The sequence below is a fragment of the Corvus cornix genome, chromosome 1 (assembly GCF_000738735.6).
Source record: "Corvus cornix cornix isolate S_Up_H32 chromosome 1, ASM73873v5, whole genome shotgun sequence".
NCBI lineage: Eukaryota > Metazoa > Chordata > Aves > Passeriformes > Corvidae > Corvus > Corvus cornix.
The window spans coordinates 102690742-102715975 of NC_046332.1; the positions used below are offsets into that span (position 1 = coordinate 102690742).

General features: G+C 38.4%; 1 protein-coding gene across 5 annotated transcripts in view; it reads right to left on the reverse strand.

Moving 5' to 3' along the window:
* ADGRG2 (adhesion G protein-coupled receptor G2) overlaps window positions 1–25234 on the reverse strand; it is a 59775-nt gene that overhangs the window by 24246 nt on the left and 10295 nt on the right. For 4 of the 5 annotated variants that reach the window (XM_039551202.1, XM_039551177.1, XM_039551191.1 and 1 more), the window contains exons 2-8: window positions 23833–23951; window positions 16557–17174; window positions 5400–5441; window positions 4021–4062; window positions 2486–2518; window positions 1185–1226; window positions 35–82 (exon numbers count right to left, since the gene is read on the reverse strand). In XM_039551202.1, coding sequence (XP_039407136.1) covers window positions 35–82; window positions 1185–1226; window positions 2486–2518; window positions 4021–4062; window positions 5400–5441; window positions 16557–17174; window positions 23833–23950 — 943 coding nt within the window. In that variant the 5' untranslated portion in view covers window position 23951. The remainder of the gene's footprint in view (window positions 1–34; window positions 83–1184; window positions 1227–2485; window positions 2519–4020; window positions 4063–5399; window positions 5442–16556; window positions 17175–23832; window positions 23952–25234) is intronic. The other variant, XM_039551195.1, reaches the window with a different exon arrangement.

Sequence of the window (25234 nt, forward strand, 5' to 3'; positions counted from 1 at the left end):
TTTATAAAAAAAATGGGAAAAGAAAACCACTAACCTGAATAATTACAGGTACGTGTTACGTTGCATACAATGGTTTCTCCTGCTATAGATTTTTCGGGGAAAAAACCAAACAACCACTGAGTAAAAAAGTTAAACATAAATCCAATATTAACACATGTATTTACAATCATTCCAGTGTTTGAAATGTAAATGTCTTTATCTTGTGGAAGTATTTGACATACTGTCTAGGCTTCACCTCTATACAGCTCTTACCATGACATTTTCCAAGACTTAGTATTCAGAAGTATTCATGCTGCCTTTGATTAATAATTTTGAATAATTTTCTGCAACAGTTTTGACAGAAGACTTACATGCAAGTGGTCTTCATTTTTTTTCTTTTTAAAAAATTTAAATAGAAATTAGCATATAATTAATAAGCTCTTCAAATATCACAGAATTCAACCACTAGGCAGCACATTATCTGCTTCTGAGGATCCTACTATGGCTCCATATGATAGCATGAAGCTAAAACTGCTCTACCTGATGGAATTCAAACTATGATGACAGCAACCATGTACACTCATCTAGTAGAGCATGCCTTCATTTAGTTACAGCAAGCTTTTGGCTGCTCCATATTTGCTATATTTTTAATACTACCTACACTGCTGAGAAATAACACTGATACTAAATTAGGGTACTGTAAACAGATGGCTCTGTTGTATAATATAAAAATAAAGCATATTTGCATCCAAGACAAAACTCCTACACTTGTTCATTAAAACAAAGTGGCAGCATGACTTTCCTTACTTAAGCAGATGGATTGGCCCCCATTAATGGAAAAAAACTAAATCCTATTTTTTCTGCTGTTATCATTAGTTAGTACCAAATGAGAAGGGAATTTTTTTTTCCACTTTCTCTGTGGTACAAACATGTGACTGTAAAAGTTTGATGCTTCATCAATTTTATCACCATCAATAAATAAGCCATCAGAAGGTACAGACTGTAAGCTGGTGGTAATATTCAAATTATTAGAAAAAACCCCAGTTTTTCAGACAGCAGTTTAGAGTAAAATAAAGTTGATGGTTGGACTTGATGATCTTAGAGGTCTTTTGCAAATTTTATGATTCTGTGATCCTAAAAACTTAAAACTTGATGTTTTGTGTTTGAAGCACAAAAACATATCAGTGGTGATAGATGAAACCTACCTGGTGTTATGGTGGAGTAATAATCAGTGGTTGTAAGTGCTTCTGTTAAAAAAAATAAAAAGAAAGTCTAAAGTTTTCACTTTTTAACTTCAAAAAACTATAAAACACTGTTGCAGAGGGGGGTCCCGTGAGCAGGGGAATCCAGCCAGAGTCACGATACGAACACCGATACGATTTGAGCATTGTGCTCCAGTTTTATTATCCCGTTACACCAAATTATACTTTTTCCCCAAGTTCACGCCCCTTTCCCATGAGAAAGCCTCTAAGCAGCGGGGGAGCTGACCAGTGTGTACCTTTTCCCAAGGCTGTTCAAGGCTGCTGGCTGGCAGGTACTTAGCAAGCCTATCTTCAGCCTGAGGCCCCGTCAGGGGTACTTCTGCAACAGCCCTGGGATGCCCAAGCCCTCCTGGGGTATCCTATATTCCACAAGGAATCCCTCTACACAACACACGTCACAAAAATTATTTCTATTTCAGACTCTGTGTTTCCAGGAAAAGTGTAAATACATGACAATTTACAAGAAAATGAAGTTACTTTCAGTGTGGGAAATGCAAAACCAGCAACTGGAGTAAGATCCATCCAATGTTTATATCCCCATCTGAGCCAGCAACTCCTGGCTCCCTACTGTTCAGAGGAGAAAGGGGTGCTTTTACAGTGGTTCCCATTTATCCTATTCTACATGAGCAATCCAGTGTAAGATCAATCTTGTTCTACAAATGTGTTTTTCAATTAACAACGAAGAATAGCAGGATGTCCAGCTCCTATACAGGCATGGAGGAATCTGTACTGATGTGGAATAAACCTACTCCTTTTTTCAAATGGCAAAATCAGGAAAGGAAGGGGTAGCAAGTTCTTCTGATTGAGTCTTCCCTGATACAACCTGGCAACTCTTTGCAAGAACACGTATCATGTAAGTGTCATGTATTTAAGGAACGGGGTGTACATTTTAGTTCCGTTAAATAACTTAAATAGTTATCGGAAAGCATAGAAAACATTTCATATAGATATACAAAACCCCCTATATACGTGCTAAAAATACATCTGCCCTGTTTGAGTTTTGGTAAGCAATACAATATTTTGAATGAAAAAGAAAGGTTTACAGGTCAGTTAAGTGCACCTCGGAGCCCTAACCATACAGACTTAAAATACAGACTGCAGATAAATACAAATTTTAAGATCATGTATGAAAATAATTTGGAATAAACGAACCCCAATTACTAAAAAACCCAACAAAAAAGCAACAAACACAAATGCAACAAACATCTCCCTTGAAACCTTGCTCTCTTCGTGCAAATTCTCACCTGTACTTTGTGTAGTTTCCTCTGAAGACATATCTGAAATAGAAAAATTCATAACAGTAAAACCTATAAAAATAAAACATAAAAAATCCTAAAAGTCTAAATCCAACAAAATCTAAATTAGAGAAACAGTAAGAACATCTTGCCTGAAAAATTAATTGGATATGTGATAAAAATAACAATAGAGAATTCTAGGGAAAAAAAGATAAAAGTAAAAATTGTATTAATAAAGTATCCTACCTCTATGAATTTTTGAGAAAAAAGATCAAGCCTGCAAAATGCTGAACATAAACTGAATATTATTTACCTAAATTTCATTTTAAGAACAACTTCAAAGCTTGTTAAGAGTGTTCACGTTATTCAATACTAATAATTGAAATAATGTTCACATTATTTCAAAAATCTGAGTATCTGAATACAACCAGCTTGGAATCAAATGTCCTCCTTTTACTGGTTTCATTCTTTCAGAAGATGCAGATAAATTTTGCATATCCAATTGCAATAACTGCTTAACCTCAAGGACCTTTTCCTGCAGGAACTCACAGCATTCATAAGCAGACATGACACACTGGGTTTGGCAAACTGTCTCTCCAAAAAAGCTATTTTTGTCAGTAAACATATATAAATAAAATAGAGTAATGATGCAAAGTTCTTTTCAGCAAAATTAAGACAATAGACAAATATCTGTGCTTAGTAAGAATATTTTAGGTGTCAACACAAGAATAGAAAGTGGTTAGAAGACCACTTTATATCACTTCAATATGACAACTTAGTAACTTTTTTTAAATGGGCCAGAGCAGATTCACAACAGAAGAAGAATTTTCCAAGGCAACTAACAAGCAGCCAAAATATGAGCAATCAGAGTGAAAAGTAATGCTGGTTTCATCTTCTTGGCCTTGCATATACTACACAAATACTGAATGTGATGCAGTTGTTAAAGATGAACCATTCCCAAAGAGTGACTACATCTGCAAAACAACAAGATCTTTTGTGTCTTTTATCCAGAACACTCTATGTCAGTATACATTAAGCAAGAAAGCAACTGGCTTTCACACAGCTTATTTTGGTGTGTCTCATTCTGAATTTTTTAAAAATGCTTTCATAGATGATGCTTATCATCTCCAGTTCCAGAAGTTTTTAGAGCCTTGTGTGTATGCACGCATGTGTGTAGTGTAATCTACTGCATGAAATAACATCTGCCAGGGTGGGAGGAGATGCAAAGGAGCTCTCATTACAGTTTTCCTCCTCTGCCATCTCAGCAAACTCTTCACTGTTCAGATAACTCAACAAAAGGCTCCTGATCAAGCAACTTGCACCTAACTTCACCCCCAAGTACCACAGCCACAAGCCATGAGTGATCCTATAAGGTAAGGTATTTCATTACAATGTAGAGTGAAACAATTAATTTTAAATGAAAACATTTTAGTGTTGGAACTCTGTTACATTACAACGTTCCTGCATTACCACAGATAAAAGCAGATTTACATAAAAGGAAATAAAAAACATTGCAGAAATCAGTAAAGTCCTGACTTTCTTACCAGAAACTGTTGTTGCAGCTGATTCTTCTGAATCTGTAAATTCTGTTTCAGGTTAAAAAAACAAACAAACAAACCCATTATGAAGTTCTAGACACATACACGATCATCCTCAGCAGGCTTTTCTTATATTATCAGAAGTTCACTGCATTCACCAGAAGAGGGCAACACCTGCTCTTTCAGAACAACACTTCCAGGTTGCCAAAAAAGGCAGATATAGCAACCTCTGGTTAAAAAAAAAAAAATTACAATTTTTATGCACTCAAATAGAATTCAGTGCAAGAAATTTTTTTTTCGAGAAATTCTGGACAGTTTGAACAGTATAATGCTAAGAAACCAAAAATTATTGACCCAAGATATGTGCCACACTAGCCTGAAAGCTACATGCTTATCCTGAGCGCCTTGCTAATTGTGGGAATGGGAATCAAGCATACACAAGATGGCTCTAGCTGGGTATGAAGAGCTCTTCTCAGACTTTTTGCAATAACAGTGATACTTGCCACTTAAAATTTATCCCATTCGTATGTATTTTCTTTTCTATCCTGCAAAAAGCAGCGATTAAAAAACCCCTAATTCATTTCAAGTTTGAACCTCTGATTTCAACAGGAACCAGCCAACTGTTTATATAGCAACCACTAGGTATTAGATTTTTGATATTGTTACAGTCAGTATTTTGATCAAAAATAATTTAGGAAATTTGATATCTCATTCACATAGCAACTTTAAAGTTGGCCCTTTCAGTCACTGAGTGGTTTTTGATACTGTCAGAGACATATCAAGTTACAGGCCACAGTTATCATAGAAACAAAATCTAAAGAACAGCTGGATGCAAACATGAAGCACTATTCAAAAAGTATACTTAAGTTATTTCAACACCTCTCAAAGGTCAAAAGTCATCCTATAATGTTGCTTACAATACACTAATTATACTGTAAGGCCTTTTCTACTGCTGCAGAAGACTTAAATCAGATATACCAAAAGTCCCTGAAGAAAACTAGATTTTTTAAATTAAAAATCGTAGACAAGGAGTTTCTGAAATGCTAATCACTAATTAATTCCTTGCTCTAGTAAGACTATTTTGCTTGCCTTACTGAAAACTAGCAATAGCTTCTTTCCAAAGGATAAATACAATTTCTGTAATGAAGGGAGAATCAGAATCATCTGAGAGACTTTATTTTCATTTTCTCTGGAAAACTACTGATGCTATTTGCACCACAAAATTAGCTAATAAGCCACAAGGATGATACAAAAAATTAATTTGCAAATGTTTGCACATGCTTAACTATCTCCATGAATTACAAAGTAACAGCAGCGGCCATCTTCCTACACACTTTCTAAAATAGAAGAACAATGGGGCAAAATCCCACAGAACCCCAACATACCTGTAACTTGTTTTTTGCCACGCAGCATAGCAGTAGTTTCAGCTGCAAAATAAGATCATCTTTTAGGAGCAGAAGATTTAAATATATTTGTACACATGCATACACACACACACACTTTTTTAAACACAACTATTTTAGATGTGGTACTCACCTCACTTCAAAATAGTTTGCACAACTACTTTGCATCCATTAAGAAATATTTGTCAAGACTTTTTGAAAGCTGAAAGTTGAACTCTTTTGAGTTCAGTTTTCCACTCAGATTATCTTTTTATACTTATGGAAGATACAAATTAGGCCATGAGCTTTCCCACTTCTCTTCCATTGCCAGTGTCTTCAGAAACCTATTCAGCACATTTGCTTGAGTGAAGATGAAGCAGACTAAAATAGCAACAACTAAAAATGTAACATGTATATGCACATCATGATGTGCATGCACATCATGTAGACACACATCCAAGAGCTGCACCACCAAAAAACATCTAAACAATGAAAGATCAGGCTGCCAGAAATGAAGCAGCTCAGGTGGACCTGGGCTGGGATGAAAAGGTGAGCTATTTCCAGCTCAATGGACCCATGAAACATGTCTGCAGGGAGAGATGCAAGACACAGATGGGCTTTTGATCAAGGGGTGGATCTGACAATTGAAGCCATCACACTCATGAAAGTGAAATGTGACATCATCAAGTCAGCCAAGTGACTAAAGCCTCCCTGGAAAAGAAGATGGTGTCTGGACTATCAATGAGGAGGCCCAGCAGATCCATTAAATCACACTACTGCAGCAAACCTGCCACCAAGGCAAGTGCTATGTGCTTCCTGTGGCGGACAAAAAGCAGCAGATGACTCCAGATGTTGCCTGCACCCTGTCACCACTCAAAACACCACCCCGGGCCTCTAAAAACAAGTGGCAACACAGCATCACCTATACTTAAGACACTGTTACCTACTTCAGCATCTTGAATAGGTGAGACCCTGTCTGTTGGGCAAAGAGGAAGAAAAGCTCTTCTCAAGTCACTGAACCTGGTGGGTCACTAGGCACAGTCATGATTCAAGCCCACAGGGTAGCAGAAGACGAGAGATTCTCTCTGAATTGCTGGAGTTGGTGGGACAGTTTCTCCACAGGTAATGCCTTGATACCTGGCCAGTCCATCACTGCCATGGCACACTGGTGGATACTGAACTGTGCCACAAAGCCCATGTACAATGGACATCACCCAGATTCTTGGGGACCTCGTTGTTGTCTAGGTTGCTGTAGACTACCCCCACCCCTACTAATGCCCTCAGATACTGGACACCTTCCTTCTTCCATCAGTGGTGGTCCACTTGCACCTGTAGTCTACCTGACCATCCTCAGACTCTGAATCCAGTCATCCAAGCTCCAGTCTCTGTGGGACCTCCAGTAACCAATCACTTGGAGACGACACACAGGAAAGTGTTCTGAGGGAACAAATTCCTGGGTAGCAAGGTATGTGGGAGAATTTGGGCAGCTGCCTCGAGCAGTATTCACCTCTGATGGCATGGGAGTTTACACCCAAACAGGCAAGAAATCCTGGTGAACTGGCACACCACTGGAAGGATGTCTTGCTTACACCGAAGACAGAGACTTTTGGTCTTGTGTTGGGTCCTGGCATACGCCCACCAGGCCTGTGTCCCATGCCCTGGAAGGGGCAAGAGGACCTCTGGATGTAAGGACAAACAAATGGATGCTGCAGCTAAATCAGAGACACAACCCTAACCATAACAGTCAAGGGGAAACTATGGAAGTGGAGGTTGACACAGTTAGGGAAGGAAGAAGAAGATCCTCTTGAGGTGATGTAGGAAGACAACTCAGAAGAGGTAGCCTGTTCTGCAGCAGGACAGCCACAAGAACAGGTGAGGGAAATGACAGAAATCAAAAAAGAGACAGAAATTATCCAGTCCCTACTCCTGAGCAAGGTGTGAGATGCACACAGATGACAGCTGCCAGCCAGGTAAGCAGATTGCTGCCTGGCTACCCCAATGCTGGGATACTGAGACCAATGATCTGAAGTCAGAGACAACATGAGAGCTTGACAAGATGAAAAATGTCAGTTCATTTTTGTTGAATATCATACACTGCATGAAGTTAAAAGCAGAAACTCTGAAATATGGCAGGATGAATACATGGGAATTGGATTCATTGCACTACAATTTTTTAGGAGTTTTCCATGCAACTGTAAGTTTTAGTTAATTTGCATCCTGAGTAGAAATTTTCTCATGTAGAAGAAAGAGGGAGAGAGAATCAATATTCTTAGTAAAGTAATACATATCCATTAAGTAAAAGGTACAAGTAAAAATTCACACTTTTTTACATACCAGTCTACTGAACTTAAACTCCTTCAGTAAAGATAAGACCAAGTTACATCAAACGTCTCATTTGAGACAACTAGGCTTCTGCTTACAGAGAAGTACAATTGCTTTTTTTTTTTGACATCTAGAACTGTATGAACTTGATAGATCATAAAAATCTGGATATAACCTTAATTTTTATAGTCAATTTTCAGGAAAATTAGGACTTCTCACTATATTGTAAGTCCAGATAAAATACATATTCCTGTAAGGAATATATTCTAGAGCTCTTACGTTGAAGTGCTGTTACTTTAACACTGTAAAGTGATTAGGAATTACAGATACCATAAAATTATTTTCTTAACACCTAGTGTAGGCTTGGGGAAGACCCTTAAAATACAATACCAACTTAAATAATATGCAGAACTGAAGCAGTAGCCAGATAAAATTATTCTGTATTGTTTAAACAGTAAATACTTTTAAAGGTAGAATGGTGCGAATAAAAATAATTGAGTGAAATTCTGGTTAGAGAAGGAAGCACCCTTCCACAGGTGGGCAGTCTGACTTTCCTACCACAAAAAGTGAATTCTATCTCCAAAAGTTTACCTGTCACTAGTCCTGTCCTAATCAGTGGTTAGGACCTTGTGCAAAAGCCCTTATCTCCAAAAATAGCTCTGGAGGAAATTAAATTCTCAAAAGGAGCCCACTTCTTGAATATGCAGCAGCTCAGAGCAAACACCACCACACTGCTTCTTCTGCCCACTTGAAAATGAAATCTGTACAGGGAATCTAACTTTAAGATCTTTCTCACAAACTCTTTTGGATTCAGTGTAGACAGTCTTGTTGTATACAAGCTGCCTTTTGCATCCTCCATACCCCTTCAACTTGCCTTGCAAATTTTTGTGGATACAAGTGGTACCCTGAGGTAGGTACAAAAACTGTACATTAACATATTTAGTTTTGTAGATTAGGAAAAAGACAGTGAACCCTAAAAATGCCAAATGTTTTTAATAACACATCCAGCAGTACAGGGAGTAAAATAAGCTAAACGTGAGCCATGCATATGGAGCTGGCAAATGCAGCAACTGATGATGGCATACATAATCTGAGGGACAATTTTTTTATGGACACCAGTCTAACCACGACTCCTCTTATAGTACAATAGTCACATGCCTACAGTTGCTAGAAATCGTCCATGAGTATGAGACTTGTCATTTATCAAGGTGCAGCATTAAGTTCATTAATCAAGCCTTTCACCAGAATCATCACTGCATACAGAAAGGAGGAAGGAGGAGAGACGTACATATTAATTTATTTGTTAACCCCGTGTTTAAGAACAAGAAAAGAAAGTGAATAGGGTTTATTTGGAGAAGGATTAGGGCTCAATCTAAAATATCCCTAAAGTTGACATGTAAAAAGGAAAGTAAAGTAACTTAAGATGTGTTAGTTAAAAGCTAACAGAAAATTTATTGCTCTTAGGTTGTTTACTATTGATAAGAGCATGAAAATCCTTACCTGTGTGAAACTTCCATTTATTTGCTCTATGGATTTTCATTTGCAACACTGTTAGTTTAGGATCACCAAATCAATATACCTAACATATCCTATTCCAAAACAAGGGATTACACATCATAATAACACTTTGCTACATTTTCTCTAATAGAAAACACTCTTGAAGATTCAAACAGTAATTAAATAGGCAAAACCCAGTATTATTTTTTGCTTTTGTTGCAAGGGAGATAGAATAGGCCCCCACAAGAACTGTTTGGTTTCTTTTCTGAGGGAAAAGGCAACTTGATTAAATGAGATAAGCACCAGTTTCTGTTACTAACATGCATCATTAGAAACAAAAGCAGCAAGTCCCTTACTGTCTTCATATCACTTTGTACTGTTCCAACACAAATAGCTAGCTAAGCCACGACTTGGGAATCCCATCTGTGTAGGCAGAGGAAACTCTTCCACGGGTTTGAAACCTGTTTAGCAACTCTCACCATAGCTACATACCACAGCTGCAAAAATTGTGACAACCTTCATTTCCCAATGACTTCGTCTCACAATGGGAACCAGTGTAACTTCAGCAGCTCCAGTCAGGAGACTAAACCTATTAACAGTACTTAAGGTTAGGTGCACAAACCAATATAGCTCTGAGAGAAACCAGGTACCTGGCCTAGTCTAAAAAAACAGCCTTGTGTTTACAGCATTCCTTAGCATGACAGCTTTTAATTCTCAGGCTACTGGACCTTTTAGGATGAGATGGTCTCCACATGTCCTGCTGAAGCTGTTCCACCAAGAAAAGCAGAGTTGAAAAATCAATTCAGCCAAAGGGAAAGAAAGGCAGAAGGAGGATTTGTAACACAGTGGTCAAGATGGGACAGATGGTTCTGGTCCCTTCACCAAAGGCACTGTCACTCAAAGTACACCATTTGTTCAGTAGCTCAGGCACAGGATAGAGAAAAAGCCCTTAAAGCATGAAAGGTGTACAGTGTTCTATCTCCAACTGTGATAATGAAAAAAAAATCCTTTTCTTCTCCCTACCTTCAATCTAACTTAGGAGCAGTACAGTCTTTCTTAAAATTTTTGGAAAGGCAACACCCTTTCTGATTCACCTGTCTTCAGACAACCTGGTCTGTGAGAAGCAGTTCAGTTTTTCCAGGGTGGAGAAGTGAGAAGCAGCTGGAATCTGGCTGCTGATAACAATTTCGTGCAAGAACGACATTACTGGCGGCAGTTTCTTGTCCTCCTGTCTCAGGGGAACATTGCTGCTGCTGACTAACGCTGTTTTACCTAACACTTCATGATCTCCTTTAAACCTTTGCAGAAAGCATCCTCTGAGCAAGCCACTACTGGGCTTTCCCAGGAGGAGAAAAACAGTCTGAACTTTAGTGAACTAGAGCCTCCCTATGGACTCTCCCCCTGCCCAGCCTGTGCGATAGGTGAGGAGGGGCAGGGGACAGCACAGTGAGAAGGGCTCTGTCAGCTGGCCTCTGTGTCAGGAAACACGTGAGAGAATGCAAGGGCAGCTGCTTTCTAGTCAGCTCCAGACACCAAACAGGCACTGAATGTAAGGAGCAGTAACAGCCCTGCCAAGCTGTAGAAGTACAACATTCCTGGCAGAGAAACATACATTTATGAACTTACACATGTAGGGCCTAGATGAGAGGTTTATGGAATGAAGTTACTAAAATTTTACTTATATTAATTGAAAAACATGACAAAAATGAGAACAGTTTGTATTAGCACCCAAGACCATTCTTTCAAAGCACAGGTAGTCTTGATTATGTTCAGCTTTCACAAAACAAATCAACAGCAAATGGAAGAATCCCAAAGGACAGTTTGGTGGTTATGTAATTTGGTCTCCTCAAGCCACAGTACTCGGCTGTCACCACAGAATGACATGAGATAACCACGACTGTATGTTGCTGCTAAGATCAGTTTTGACTTACAAATAAAAATAAAAATACAAGGAAATTTATAAAAATTGTATTTTCTAAATAAGAAATTACAGCACACTTATAGTGCTGAAAGTTTTTTCACCAAAAATTCAACTCATTCAGTCAGTGGAATTGATTTGCGTGAAAAATTCCCACGAGAAAGGCCAAAGCCAAGCTTTTAATTCCAAACAGAAACCTAGTATCATTTCCTGGGTTAGGTAATTACAAGCATTTAACATTTAAAATGTCAATTCCACATTGCAATTTTTAAATCTATACACATCCTCTTCTAAACATTTTTACAGGCAACAGTTACCTGTTTATTACAGCGGTTACCAGAACTGTGCAGCATCCACTGCACTCCATTTGCATTCAGTGAAATGAAAATGCCCAGCATTGATACCTTTCACAAGACTTGCTCATGAACAAAACTGAGTAGCTCACACTGCAAAATTTCAAAATGGTGCTCTTCTTTTTTTTGCAGAAACAGGCACTGAAAATATGACATTCAATTCTCCTATTCAAATTAAATCCATATTTTCCATTAAGAGATTGGGTTCCTTTAACATCTGACAAACCTTTCAGCTGAATAAACGTTCTGCCAAAATGAACCATTCTGTCACACAAGGCATTTGTAACAATAACACAAAAAAATCCTCCACAAGTTAATAGTTGTTAGTTAGTTGCACACTGGAAACATTAGCCTATCTTGATTTTCTACGTAAGGTAGATTTTGAGCACATTGTATATAAGTTTACAGGATAAAACTTAAGTGCAATCTTAGTTTTATATTTTGGTGCCCCTCGTGACACCGTGTATTTGCTCTGACTCCCTGTGGTGGCACCATGGAAGAAAGGATGAATTATCACTGGCCATTAGACAGAAACAAATGTCAGCTTGTTCGCAGCAGGCTCGGTCACTTTGGCCAGTTCATTTTTAGTATCCTTAACAGAAAATTTAGGCTTAGTATTTTTAACTCAGCTTTGATGTTATACCGGTTGTAAGAAATTAGGTTATAAATTGTTTTTATCTGTTTGTGGAAAGCTGTACATTAGATACTGAGGTGAATCAAATTACCACTTCTCTGGATGGCTGATTACCAAAAAGCCACTTTGTTTGGTATCACAGAAGAGGGAGGGAACAAGAGCAAAAAAGGGAAGGTCAAATACGCGTTCTGTTAATAGGTACAAAGTAAAGTGCCACTTGACTCATCAAAAAGGCACTCCAGAGCTAGGTATTTTTTTCACATCACAGTTTCTTCAAGAACTTCTAGAGGTTTCTTTAGTATCCTGTCCTTACAGTTTTAGGGAAAAAAAATTGCATTGGGGCAAATAATTTCCTTTTTCATCTTCTGCTTTCATGATCCACTCAGTAAGCATAATAATACAGCCCAAGGTTTGGTACCCAGCAGGCTGGGATGCAGACCGGATGAGTGACGACTACATTTCCACTTTCTCCCTAAGGATGTAAAGCCTTGGGACTTCACCCTCCCTTCCAGGAAAGGTGATCCTGTCATCAGATGGGCACACAGTTGGGAAATCTTTAAATGGGATTACATGAGCCTAAAACAATCCTTATACCGCCCACATCTGCAACTGGAACAAAAGTCCAAACTGAAGTTTTCCTCTTCCTTGAGAATGCAGAGGTAAAACAGTCACACTGAGCACTGGTCACTCCCCATTTCTCCCATCAGCATTAAATTGCTCTGTACCCAGAAGCGTGGAAATGCCCTCCAGCAACACCTGCAGCAGGCTTAGCAATATTGAGTCAAAAGAGTACATGAAAAAGAGAGGGCAACATCTTAATCTTGAAGGTTGGACAGGACAGTTTAGAAAAATCATAAATGCTACAATATACTCACTAAATTTCAATTAGGAAGCAGCAGAAAGCAACAGGCTAAAAGTTAGAGCACCAATATCACAAATGAGATGGCAGTGCTTTATGATCAGTGATCCTATTTATGCCCCAAATCATCTATTTTATTTATTCATTGAAATTTGCTACAGATGTCCCATCATATCTGTGCTCCTTGCATAAATGCACAGTGTAACAGTTTGTATATTTCTATTTGGATTAAGAAAGTTACTGTTTAATGTATAACTGAATGATTAATGTTTAAACAGTACATTTCACAGTGAAGTTATTATTAAAGGCAACTTGAAAGTATCACATGTAAAAATGACAACTGAAGAGCCGGTACTCATAGATGATTAAAGTTTCTTTTCAAGCATTTAGCACTTTAACCTCATTTATTTTCTTGTGTGTTTGTTCTCTTAAATCACCCCAAACTTTAGATTATTTAGTAGACTCTTTACTTGGATTATATAGAGACAATAGTGGTATCATTCATATTGTCCACATTAAAGTATGTTGCTACAAAGGAATCATTAATTAAGGAACAAGATAAAGAAATTTTCCAAGGTTAGAATTTGGAAGGGTGAGCACATCTTTCTTCAATTACATATTTTTAAATACCAGGAGGTTATCTGTAAAGTGAGACACATTCAACTTGTGGCACTCTTCTCTGCATATCACAGCTGTTATGCTACTTCTCTCTCACCAAGAGGGGAATTATCAAAGGAACATGAAGAATGTACATGGAAGGCCAGTAACGCACCAAGTGTGTGACCTCCTTCCCTGTCTGGCCCTGCCTGCAGTATTTACACCTGCTCAGTGTGCAGTGGCCACACCAAGAAAGAGAACCAGAAGACTGTCACTGGAAGGAGCAAGAGTGTCATCTTTAACACAGATCTAAAGGTTTCACTATTGAGAACCATTAGTCCAAGAAATGTGAGCGGCTTCATCCCAAAGTGGGAAGCAGTCAGATATGTCCTTTCTTGCATATTTCAGATGCATAAAACACGCAGCTACTGCAAAGGTAATCCCAGCCACTTCTGGGGAGTGAGCTACTTGGTTAAAGTTAAGCATACCTTTAAATGCTAAGCATGTGTGTGAATCTCACCAGAGTCAGGATTTTGATCCTTATTAGACCTCAAACTGTTAAGAAAAAAATTAAACAAATCTTTGGTAATTTGAAAAATATTCATGAAAATAAATTATAAAAACTAAAGTAAACGAATCAGAAGAGTCAATAAACAGAAAGGCAGGAAAAGTGATGCTAAGTAAACCTAGACCTATTAATGGAGTGGATCACTGCCTATGAGACACCAATTAGACAATGGCTTACACTGCACAAAGACTTTGAGTGGTTAAGCAAAGAAGAAATCATAGAAATTACGGTAGCCTTTGACAGAACATTTTACACATAATTGTTTTACGTAGGCACAAAATGCCAACCATGTCACAAAAAAAAATCTGAAACTTGTCCTCCAGCACAATTATGACTAATGAACCACTTCCTTTTCACCTTTTGTGCCTACAAAGTTTAGGACTTTCCAAAACTTTTGCCCTTTGCCAGTTACGTTCATTGCAGATGTAAAATTATATCCTTCTGCAGACTTACTACTCAAAGTTACTCTGTTTTAACAAAAAACCAGAGAAGCTTCCCAAATCAGGTGATTTTTACACAGGAGTTTGGAGGAACTCACTGAAAGAAATCAGATTGTAACAGTAGTAGCAACAACAATTAAAATCACCTGACACGGACTGTTAGATATTCCTACTGTAAAAGCTTTGTTATCTATTGGACTATATTTGCTAAATATATGCTTTTTACAGCACAGCTTGGGGGAGATAATCAGCTAAAATGCATCTATTAGTGAAGAGAGGCCAATAAACTGTAAAAGAATTCCAGTAAGCTTCTCTTTGAAAAGCTGTTAATGCCCCCAGTTATCTAGAGGAGATAACTTATATTTGGCAGTAGAGATGGTCTCTGCACTGAAACAAACCCTGTTAGAATAGTTACTGCTTAGTCAGTTTGGCTAAGCAACAGAGCTTTGAAAACCACGCATCTTACACACTCACTAGAGATTCCACAAGCCACTAAATCGTGAATTCTAAACCCATTAATCACTTGGGGCTGGAGCTGGGCATTTCCTGATCAAGCTGTCCTGTGATGTTCAAGGATGCTCTATATTCAGGGCAGAAATTGCTGGAACAGAAAACAAGGAGGTTGTGCTTTCTGTGCATCAGTAGAAGACAATCAGATCCTCCACTGTGACCAAGATTTTCCCCACCATCCAGACATACCTCTCTCAGACTTTCTTTGTACCAAACTTATGTCTGGTAGCCAGAATGTTCCCCCTTTCAGCCTTAGGACTGTGTTCCTTCAAGCACAGCAACATATGAGTAAAAGAAAGACATTCTTTCTTCAGCTCCTTTCCCAAGTCACAATCCATCAAAGATGATGTTCTCCCAACTACAGCATCAGGGACAGCAAAGGCATTTCATTCATTACAAACCAGTGCTGGCAGCATTCTCCATGAGTCCTGGTTTGTTGGACAGATTTCTTTCTCTCCCAGAAAAAGAAATCTGATCACCTTATTTTACTGCCCTTACTAAGGCACTTTGAATCTGGTCCAGTCAGGCAGTGGTTATAAGATTATACAAATAAAAGATATTTTTGAATCAGCATGAAATAGATAGGTACATTTTTTAAGGATAAAGATTATGAAGACTGGTGCCACAGTTAAACTGAATCACTGATGCTATATAAAAATTTAAGGAAACAATAATTGAGGTAGTCACATTAAAATCTCTTAGGGGATAATATAATTTCCTATGATTGATAAATTGTATACCATCAAAGCTTGATTCAAGTTTGTCTTTTTTGCCAACAGATGTGATAGCAAAAGCTAAAAATAGGATTATCCTCTTGCTTGAACTCAGTTTCTCTAAAAATAAAATCTTGGTTTGGTTTGATTCAAAGGTTTTTGTGGTTCTTTTTCAGGGCAGAGGGGAATTTTGAGAAATGTGTGAGAAACCATTTGGTCATTTTAATAAAGGAGGCATTACTGATACTGATAAAGAAATTGGATCATCCTATAATTCTTGCAGACCCTAGCTGCTGAATATGGTGTAATGCACCAGTGAAGCACTGAAAGCTGCACTCACTGAAATTTTGGCCCAGCAAATGAGAATGTGGAATGAGAACCAGCAATGCTTTCCTCTGTATTTATTCCCTGAACAGAAGATGTGCAAATTAACTATTTTAAGATGAAATTGATACATGCCCCAATGCTCCAAGGAGTTTTAGTCGCATACATCCTGCTCCCATATTACACTAACGGTTGATAGACAAAAAAGTTGAAGCAAGTTGAAAATCTTTAAAGGACTGATGCTATACTTTTTCATTTGGATAAAAACTAGTGAAAGCTGCAGGTCCTCACATGATCTCATCAAGAATTTAGCTAGGAATGATTAATAGATTGACACTTCATAAAATCTGGAAGAGAAATGCTAAACATACTCAGATCAACTTTTGACTGAATTACTATTTCAAAAGCAATGCAGCGGTACTTACCACATTGTAAAGAGTTATCCTCTTCTACTGTCGTATTATAGGTCCAATCCTCCTTTCTCCAGCGTATAACACCGCTATCCTGGCAGTCCTTAGATTGTGTCATATTTGCCTTGTCCCACATTCTGAACAGGTACAGCTCCCCAGTCATTCCCTGGTGAGGTGACGCAGATGTACCTTGCAGCTTTGAACAGCCAAGTAAGAACTGGCCTTTTCCAGGCAAATTAAATTTCCCATTTAGTTTCTTGCGTGATTCTTGTTTTCCATTTATGAATACCTTCATCTCCTCATTGTCACTTTTCCACTGGATACATATTTGGTTCCAAGTGTTTTTACGAAGTCTTACAGTTGCATTTATTTGTTCTCTGAACAACCATATCTTCAATTTACCATGATCTCCTGTAAGTCCAAGATCATACTTATTTGCAGACAGATTGGTGTGAAGAGGTTTTTCAACATATACATATGCTGTCCATGGACTATTTGAGGAATACAGCTTGAGGTGCACACAGACAAGGAATTCTCTCAAGGGACGCAGAGAAATTCTTGATGACATACTCCACGGATCTTCACATGCAGTCTTAAAGACAGCTTTGTATCGCCCTAGGAAATCCTCCTGATCTAAATAAAGAAAAGGTGATTTGTAAAATGATTTAGTTTTAAAAAAGATCTTTCATACGAAAGTTATTCTTCAATATACTACTGTTTCTAGGCATTTTCCTAGGAGTTTTCAAAACAACACATTAAGAAACAATCTTGTAACCTACTCCTTTGGATTTATTTTTGTGATGGGGAAGTAACAAATTTGGAGGCAGTCAATAAATCCTAGCTGCTGATGAAAACTCTGAGGTAAAACTTATGCACAAGACCAAGGATGACCATGTAGACTCACAGAATCATTTAAGCTGGAAAAGACCTCCAAGATCATTGAGTCCAACTGTAAACCCAGCACTGCCAAGTCCACCACTAAACCATGTCCCCAAGTGCCACATCTACACATCTTTTAGGCACCTCCAGGGACAGACTCAATCACTTCTCTCCACAACTTAGTTCAACGCTTAGCAACCCTTTCCACGAAGAAATGTTTCCTAGTATCCAATCTAAACCTCCTCTGATGCAACTTGAGGCCATTTCTTCTTGTCCTGTCACTGGTTACTTAGGAGAAGGGACTGACCCCTATTTTGGTACAACCTCCCTTAAGGGAGAGAGCAATAGGGTCTCCCATGAGCCTTCTTTTCTCCAGGCTAAACAATCCCAGGTCCCTCAGCTGCTCCTCACAGGACTTGTGCTCCAGACTCTTCATCAGCTTCATTGCCCTTCTCTGGTCTTGCTCCAGCACCTCAATCTCTTTCTTGAAATGAGGGGCCCATAACTGAACACAGGATTTGAGATGTGGCCTCACCAGTGCCCAGTATAGGGGGACAATCACTGCCCTGGTCCTGCTGGCCACACTACTGCTGATCCAGGCCAGGATGCCATTGGCTTCTTGGCCACCCGGGCAAACATTGGCTCATGTTCAGCAGCTGTTGATCAACACCTCCAGATCCTTTCCGGTCATGCAGTTTTCCAGCCACTCTTCTGCAAGCCTTTAGTGCTGCATGGGGTTGTCGTGACTCAAGTGCAGGACCTGGCACTTGGCCTTGTTGAACCTCATACAACTGAGGCTTCATTTTGCTCCCCATCCCTGTCTTCCAGCTCGGAGCACTGGGTACTCTGAGACTGAGGCAAAGAACACATGAAGTACACCAGCCTTTTCCTCATCCTTTGTCACTATGTTTCCCCCTTCAGCCAACAAAGGCTAGAGATTCTCCTTAGCCCTTTTGTTGCTAATGTTTTTGTGGAGACATTTTTGGCTTTTATGGCAGTAGCCAGATTAAATTTTAGTTGGGTTTTGGCCCTTCTGATTTTCTCCCTGCCTAATCTTAAGACATCCTTGTAGTCCTCCCGAGTTTCCTGCCCTTTCTTCCAAAGCTCATAATCTCTTCTTTCATTCCTGAGTTCCAGCCAAAGCTCTCTGTTCAGCCAGGCTGTCATCTTCCCCACTGGCTCATCTTTAAGCACGGGATGACCTGCTCCTTCTTGAAGAATAATGTGCAGCCTTCCTGGACTCCTTTGCCCTTCAGGACTGCTCCCCAAGGGACTCCGTCAACCAGTCCCCTAAACATGCCAAAGTCTCCCTTCCAGAATCCAAGGTGGCAGTTCTGCTGACTCCTCTCCTTACTTCGCCAAAAATTGAAAACTCATCATTTAGTGATTGCTGAGGCCTCCAACCGTCACATCATCTACCAGCCCCCTCTGTTCATAAACAACAGCTCCAGCAGGGCACCTTCCCTATAAAACAAGTAGCTCCAGACAATGCCCCAAACACTGAAACTTGATCATAACTGTTCAGTTCTTGTAGGTGCCTTGTTTCCTCGATAGTCCCAGTACAGGAAAGGACAGACTTTTGTGGCTGTAGATATAAACTCTTTGGAGCTCTTATTTTGTGGAAATATCCACACTCCATTTGCATAATCATTATCATAGTTGCTTGCTTTATGGTGTACATAAGCACCAAAATAAGAAAAAGTTCCTTTGGAACTTGAAATGGAACAACAGAAAAATGAAACAGGCTGGCAGATGCTCAGCCAGTGCAAGAGAACACATTACTGACACCTTTAAGGAGGTCATTATTTGTCCATCTATGCAGAGCTTTTATGTATGCTCCAGAGGACTTGTGGGATTAATGATGATTGGTCAGGGGTCAGACAAGCAGAAAATGATCAGCCAACATAGGAAAAAATCCTTTTCCATTAGCTCCTCTGTAAGAAGACAAACTTCCAGGCAACTTGGATCAGGGGTTTTTTTCCAGGGTAGGTTACATTCATAGTCCTAGTTAGTTGTCAAGATTGCAGCCAGCTCTTCCGTGATGTTCTCAAGCAACCAGAGCACCAGCTTTCATCAGGCCAGTTCCAACAATTTTTCTGTCTCTTGACCTCCAGGCTCTCAAATTTCTTTTTCAATAGCAACACGTGAAAACAATGAGAAAGTTCCTAACTTCCAAGTGCAGCTTGATAGGTACAAGCTACCAGAAAAAGTCTGAAACACAAAATATATCAATCCAGTTTCATGGAAAGTCATTGATATCTATTCTTGTTGCATCCTATAGCTCTGTGATGCTAACTAGCAGAAACGCACAGGTTTTTTTCACAACCCTGAATCATTCCTGAAGTTCAGCATACATCATGGAAGTACTATGCAAGGCTATAGACCAAACAAAAAACTCCCTGGGTACAGGCTGAATTAGGTGAAAATCCTAACTCACAGACAATGGATTTTGAATGGTGAGTTAATACTTAGATTGGATTTAAATGGCAATGGAGAAGGAAAGACGTACTTGACCCAACAGCAAACCTCCCCCGCCTAACCCTGCAGCATGAATTCACTGATTCCGTTTGGCCACTTGTCAGAGTCTGAAAGCAAAATCTGGGATACTCAGCTAAGAACACTTCAGCATGGAAAACTAATTTTTAAAATTACTTAAAAGCTGGGTGAGGAAGACTGGATGGGAGGGGAAAGTGTCATAGAAGATGAGATTTTTAGATACAGACTCAAATGTACCTACCTTTTTAACTAAAACTAAAATAGATCTACCACCTTACAGCATGGACAGATCATAAGGAAACTGCTTTTATAAAGGAAACAGCCATCTAATAACATGCCAACACTGGTGACACAGTCTTCCCAAATTAAAAAAATTGCTCAAGTCTTTCATTATTAAGCAGAAATTTTGCTGAAGGTTTTGGAAGACTTGATGCAGCAGCTGTTCCTCAGACAGTGTATGTCAGAAGTATATTTGCATGACTCATATTGCCTCCAAAATTCCTCTAAGCAGTCTTGAACGTGCAGAGATGGCCAAATTGACTGGTAAAGGCAGTTTCCTGACACAGCTTCAAAACTTGAAGTCACTGTTAACTATCCAAATTGACAGACTAGAATTCCACTCCTGAGCAAAAATACTAATCAAAACTTGAAGTCTCATCATCAGACTTGGTTTTGGAAATGAACAAATTCTGAGAGAGGCTTGATTTCATGTTAAGCATTAAATCAGTGTTGATGTGCCAACAGTGATTTAAAGGGCTGCTAAATTCTCTTACGTTCTTTAGGGAAATTGTCACTTCAAAATTGTCAATGGAGCCAGAGTGAACATAAACTTGCAGATGAAAACAGTCATAAGACAAGTAGCCAACAAAAATTACACAAAATGAGATCAATCTGCTGATGAGTTCTCCTGGTCTGCTTTATATAATCCAAAAAGATTGCTGTTGATCAATACGCAAGGCCTGAAGAATTAATTTAAACTAAGAAAAGTGTTTACATAGAGAGGTCTACACTTCTGGAAACTGGAAAGCTGGCCCACTTTGCTCTAAACAGTCATAAAAAAGAAAGTGCCAAAAAGGGATGCCAAAGTTAATAAAGTAGATACCAATACTATCTGAATTGTTACAAGACAGGGTTGGAAATTTTAATACAGTTTATCTACCCAAAGAATGCTGAAAAAGCACAAAGGAAATCATAATCATAGTCAGAAAATGCACTTTGCTGTTCCAAGTGAGTGCAGTACAGCCTTACATTAGAAATTAATTATCAGTATTATCTTGACTAAGTCTCCTCGATATGTGAGTGGATGCAATGTAGGTAGGAGATGACATTACAGTAAAGCCTTTGGAAGATCTGTTAATCGTCACTTATTATCTCTAGCAATGGTGCTTGTGGGCTGCAACCCACCCTTGACCACAGAACTGAGGAGCTGGAACTGGCTGTGCTCTGACAGTGGCATTTCTGTCTTATAATTAGTCTCCATGCATCCAGACTACACAATACATTCAGAAAAGTAGCCATGAACACACCTTTATCACGACAGCACAGAAGGGGTAGCACAGTGGAAAGAATGCTTCAAACATCTCCAGAGTAAGAAAACTCAGGAAAAAATAAATAATGATAATAACTTTAAAAAAAATTCAAAAAACCCCACAATTTGGAGCGAAGGAGTTGCCATGCAATAGTAATCGTGGGCTGACTTTTCAATGTCTTTTGCTGTATTTGGGCACATAAGCCTTTTCAGAAACGCGAATTTTTTCTTCTTACTATACTTATTTCTAATAGATGCAAAACCTGGGGGTTTTACCCTCAGTAAAACTAAAAGCATGTACTTAGTAAGCATGTTCTCTTAAGCCCTAAAAGAAATCCTGAAATGCATGCACACACTTCCAACAGTTTAAAATAAACTTTCTGAGAATGACAACATAAACCAAAAAAGCAATCTCCTTCTTTTTTCTAAACATTCTTAGATAATGATAACTGATACCTTTACAAGAGGTAGCCAACCGTAGGTATTAAGAATTAGACCTACAGGAGCAGATTCTCTCAGCACATAAGCAGCAGTGTTATTTTCCTTATATTACAAATAACCACTCTATCAGCATTACTACACTCAGGTATTCTCTTGAATAAAAATAGTCACAAGTTTATGTGTCTGCACACTCTGGCTTTTAACTAGTAACAACAATAGTCATTAACTTCCTTGCAAGTGTTTGTCACCTGTGACAAATTTGGCTCACTACAGTCCATTGAAATGATGTCAAAAGACTCTTGTATACTCAAGTATTCCATCTACAGCTTGTAACTGTTCTTTATAAAAAGTTTAAAACTCTAAACGTTCTGCATGTGGGTCACTTGATTCTGTTGAGTATTTTGAAAATCTGAAGCTAAGAACTGTTTCCTCAAAATCAACGTCATCCCTCCTTTTCATTCACAGTTCTATTTGTTTAGCTGGGGATAAACAACATCACATTATCCAGCATTCTGAGCATCAGAAAGAACACAGGAAGTTCTTCTCTCTTCATATTTTTTGGAGAACACAAACATATTTTGGCATCTCAGATGAGGAGAGAACTGAGTAGAAATGGTGCTGGTAGTACTAAAACCCTAAAACCAAAAACCCCCAATAATATAGGGGGAAAACATAAACACACTCTTGTGTCAGTTTAGCTTTTCTTGAAGATTACTGAGTTTTAAGTGATTCAAAGGTGAAAAATGAAATCCCTCTTTGCTTGCTTCCTCAGAACTTTAGACACAATCAAATTTTCCCTGAAAAACTCTTCTATGACATCCGTCCATATGCTGAGCAGCTCTGTCTTTCTTACTATTTAATGAACAAGAAATTAAAACCTCTCCATCTTAGTAGCAGGTCTATCACCTGAATCTCAGACATGCCTCAATAGAAACATTTTGTGAAAATTACTATATTTGGAGAATTAGAGTAAGAAATAGCCTAGTTTGTAACCTGTGAAATCTCATTGCTTGTACAATGTCGTAAAGCAGGCATACTTAAATTTAAAAAAATCAGGCAGTAAATCTGAACTGCAAGAAATTCTGACCTTCTAGACTAAGATAACATGCCACAAATGCAGCTTCTGAAATTAGCCATTAAGTACATGGCAAAAAGCACTATCAATTTTTTAATACTCTAAGCACATTATTAACATGATAAATGTATGTAGTGGGTTCGGTATTACACACCATTGATACAAGGAAACTTTATGAATGACAAGCACTGTTATCTTTATCACCTGAGGTCCAGAGCAGTGACAGACTAACCATTAGTTTACAGAATAGCCATGAAGAAACACAGATTATTTTACCCCACTTTATTCTACTTTATGTCACAGAAAAGCATCACCACATTAGTTATCCAATTTGTACAAGAACCTTACGGATTTATTTTTTTACTGTTACATAAAGAGCATAAACTGCCAAGTTCAAATACATCATTTCTGTTACATGTTTTGGACCTTATTACCTTTTCCTTAGCCATATTCAGATCCACAACCAAGATCATATTCTACACTCACACATGCCCAAAAAAGCTCAAAGGATCTTATGGTGATTTTGCAAGAGGAGTATAAAAGATTTAACAACATGTTCTGAAAATAGTAACACTTTCAGTTAAAAAAAAACCCAGCAATAAAATAATTTGTCTTGTTACTACAAATTGCGTCTTGGTTCTCTCCTCATGCATAGCCTAGAAGTTACTACCAATGATTTTTTATGAAAACATGAAAGGCATCCAAAATGCTAAGCACCAACTGTTTCATTTCTTGTTATTGACAGTTCTTCCTCTTGATTGCAAGAGGCAAAACTTGCCTGTCCTGAATATGTTCAAAAGTCCTATTCATCAAGACTAATGTTATTTATTTGGAATACCAACACTAGACAAATGAGGAAAAAATTCTCTTACCTTTGCTTGCTGTAGCCAGGAATAACTGAAGTAAAAGGACTGCTTGAACAATCCTGAATCTCAAGAAAATGTCCTGTATTCTGCCAACACAGCAGTGCTGTTTTCCCCAGACAACCATTCTAGAAGAAATAATTAAATAAATAAACCACGACTAGAAAACGTGTAGGTGTGTGGACATTATGACAAAATATGTTTCCAATGTGAGCATAAATCTTCCCAACCCTGTTATACTATTGGGTATATATTGCAGAGAAATGCACAGATACTCTGTATATTGCCAAGACACTAAGAGAGAAAGAGATGTTTGCTGAAAGGAAAAAAAAAACCCCAAAACCAAAAAACCCATTCAAGCTCTAATTCTCCAAAGACTACAAATACATCAGAGCATGGCCATGGCTCCTTGCACAAGTAAGACTTTCAAGATTTGAAAAACAAACACCTCCAAAATATTCGCACACAACAACAACAAACTACCCAACCAAAAGCTGACAGAGAAAGCATGGAAAGGTTATCCAAAAGCTTTATTAATCTCAGTAAGTATGCAAGAAAGCATCTCTTCAGTCCATTACCCACATGTTCTCTCATGTAACACTTTAACAGCAAGACTGTGAATGCCTAAGTAAGAAGCAAGATTTTGATTCCCAATCCTTGTCCTATTATCAAGGCAAGAAGCTACACCAAAAAAAAAAAAAAAAAAAAAAAAGATAAATTCCACAAATCACTGTGGGCAGCAAGTTCACAAACAGTATCATGAAAATCTGGTTTGTCTACCTTTCCTCCTAGTGATGGTTGTCTAATGTGAGCAACAGGACAAAAGAAAATGCGTTGAAAAAAAGGATGTGCCTTCTATTATAAGAGATATCGTTCTATGAAATAATTTTTTTAAGATCTATTCAAAAAAGCGTACATCTGAGTATTTTGCACGCCGAAAGAAACATTCAGATGCTTGTTGCATGCATTAATTCTTAAATAAAAAGGTTTAGATACATAGTGGCAAGTGATTCTATAGCTGATTCTTGAAACATGCACAGCAGTAAACTTTACACATTGACTACCTTTCATGTATCACCTTTAGGGTATAACAGAGCATTCTGCCTGACAGCACAACTTTTCCATCACAAGCTGGGTGCATGTGCAAGTACGCTGGTCAGCACTCACACTGCTCACAAACTGCACTGTGCTTCTGCTCATGCTGTGTCAGGCTGCAGTAGATTCCCTTCTTTTCAGGCACTGTAAATGGTGAACTCTTTCAGGAATTTTACATTTTTTTAAGGTTAGGGCTAAAATGCCATTTTTTGGCAAGCATTCACACAAATGTAAATATTTATTAATTTACAATGGTTACTATTGGCTGAACTCTGCAAGAGAAGTGCCACAGGAATAAACTGAGAAACAGTGAAGT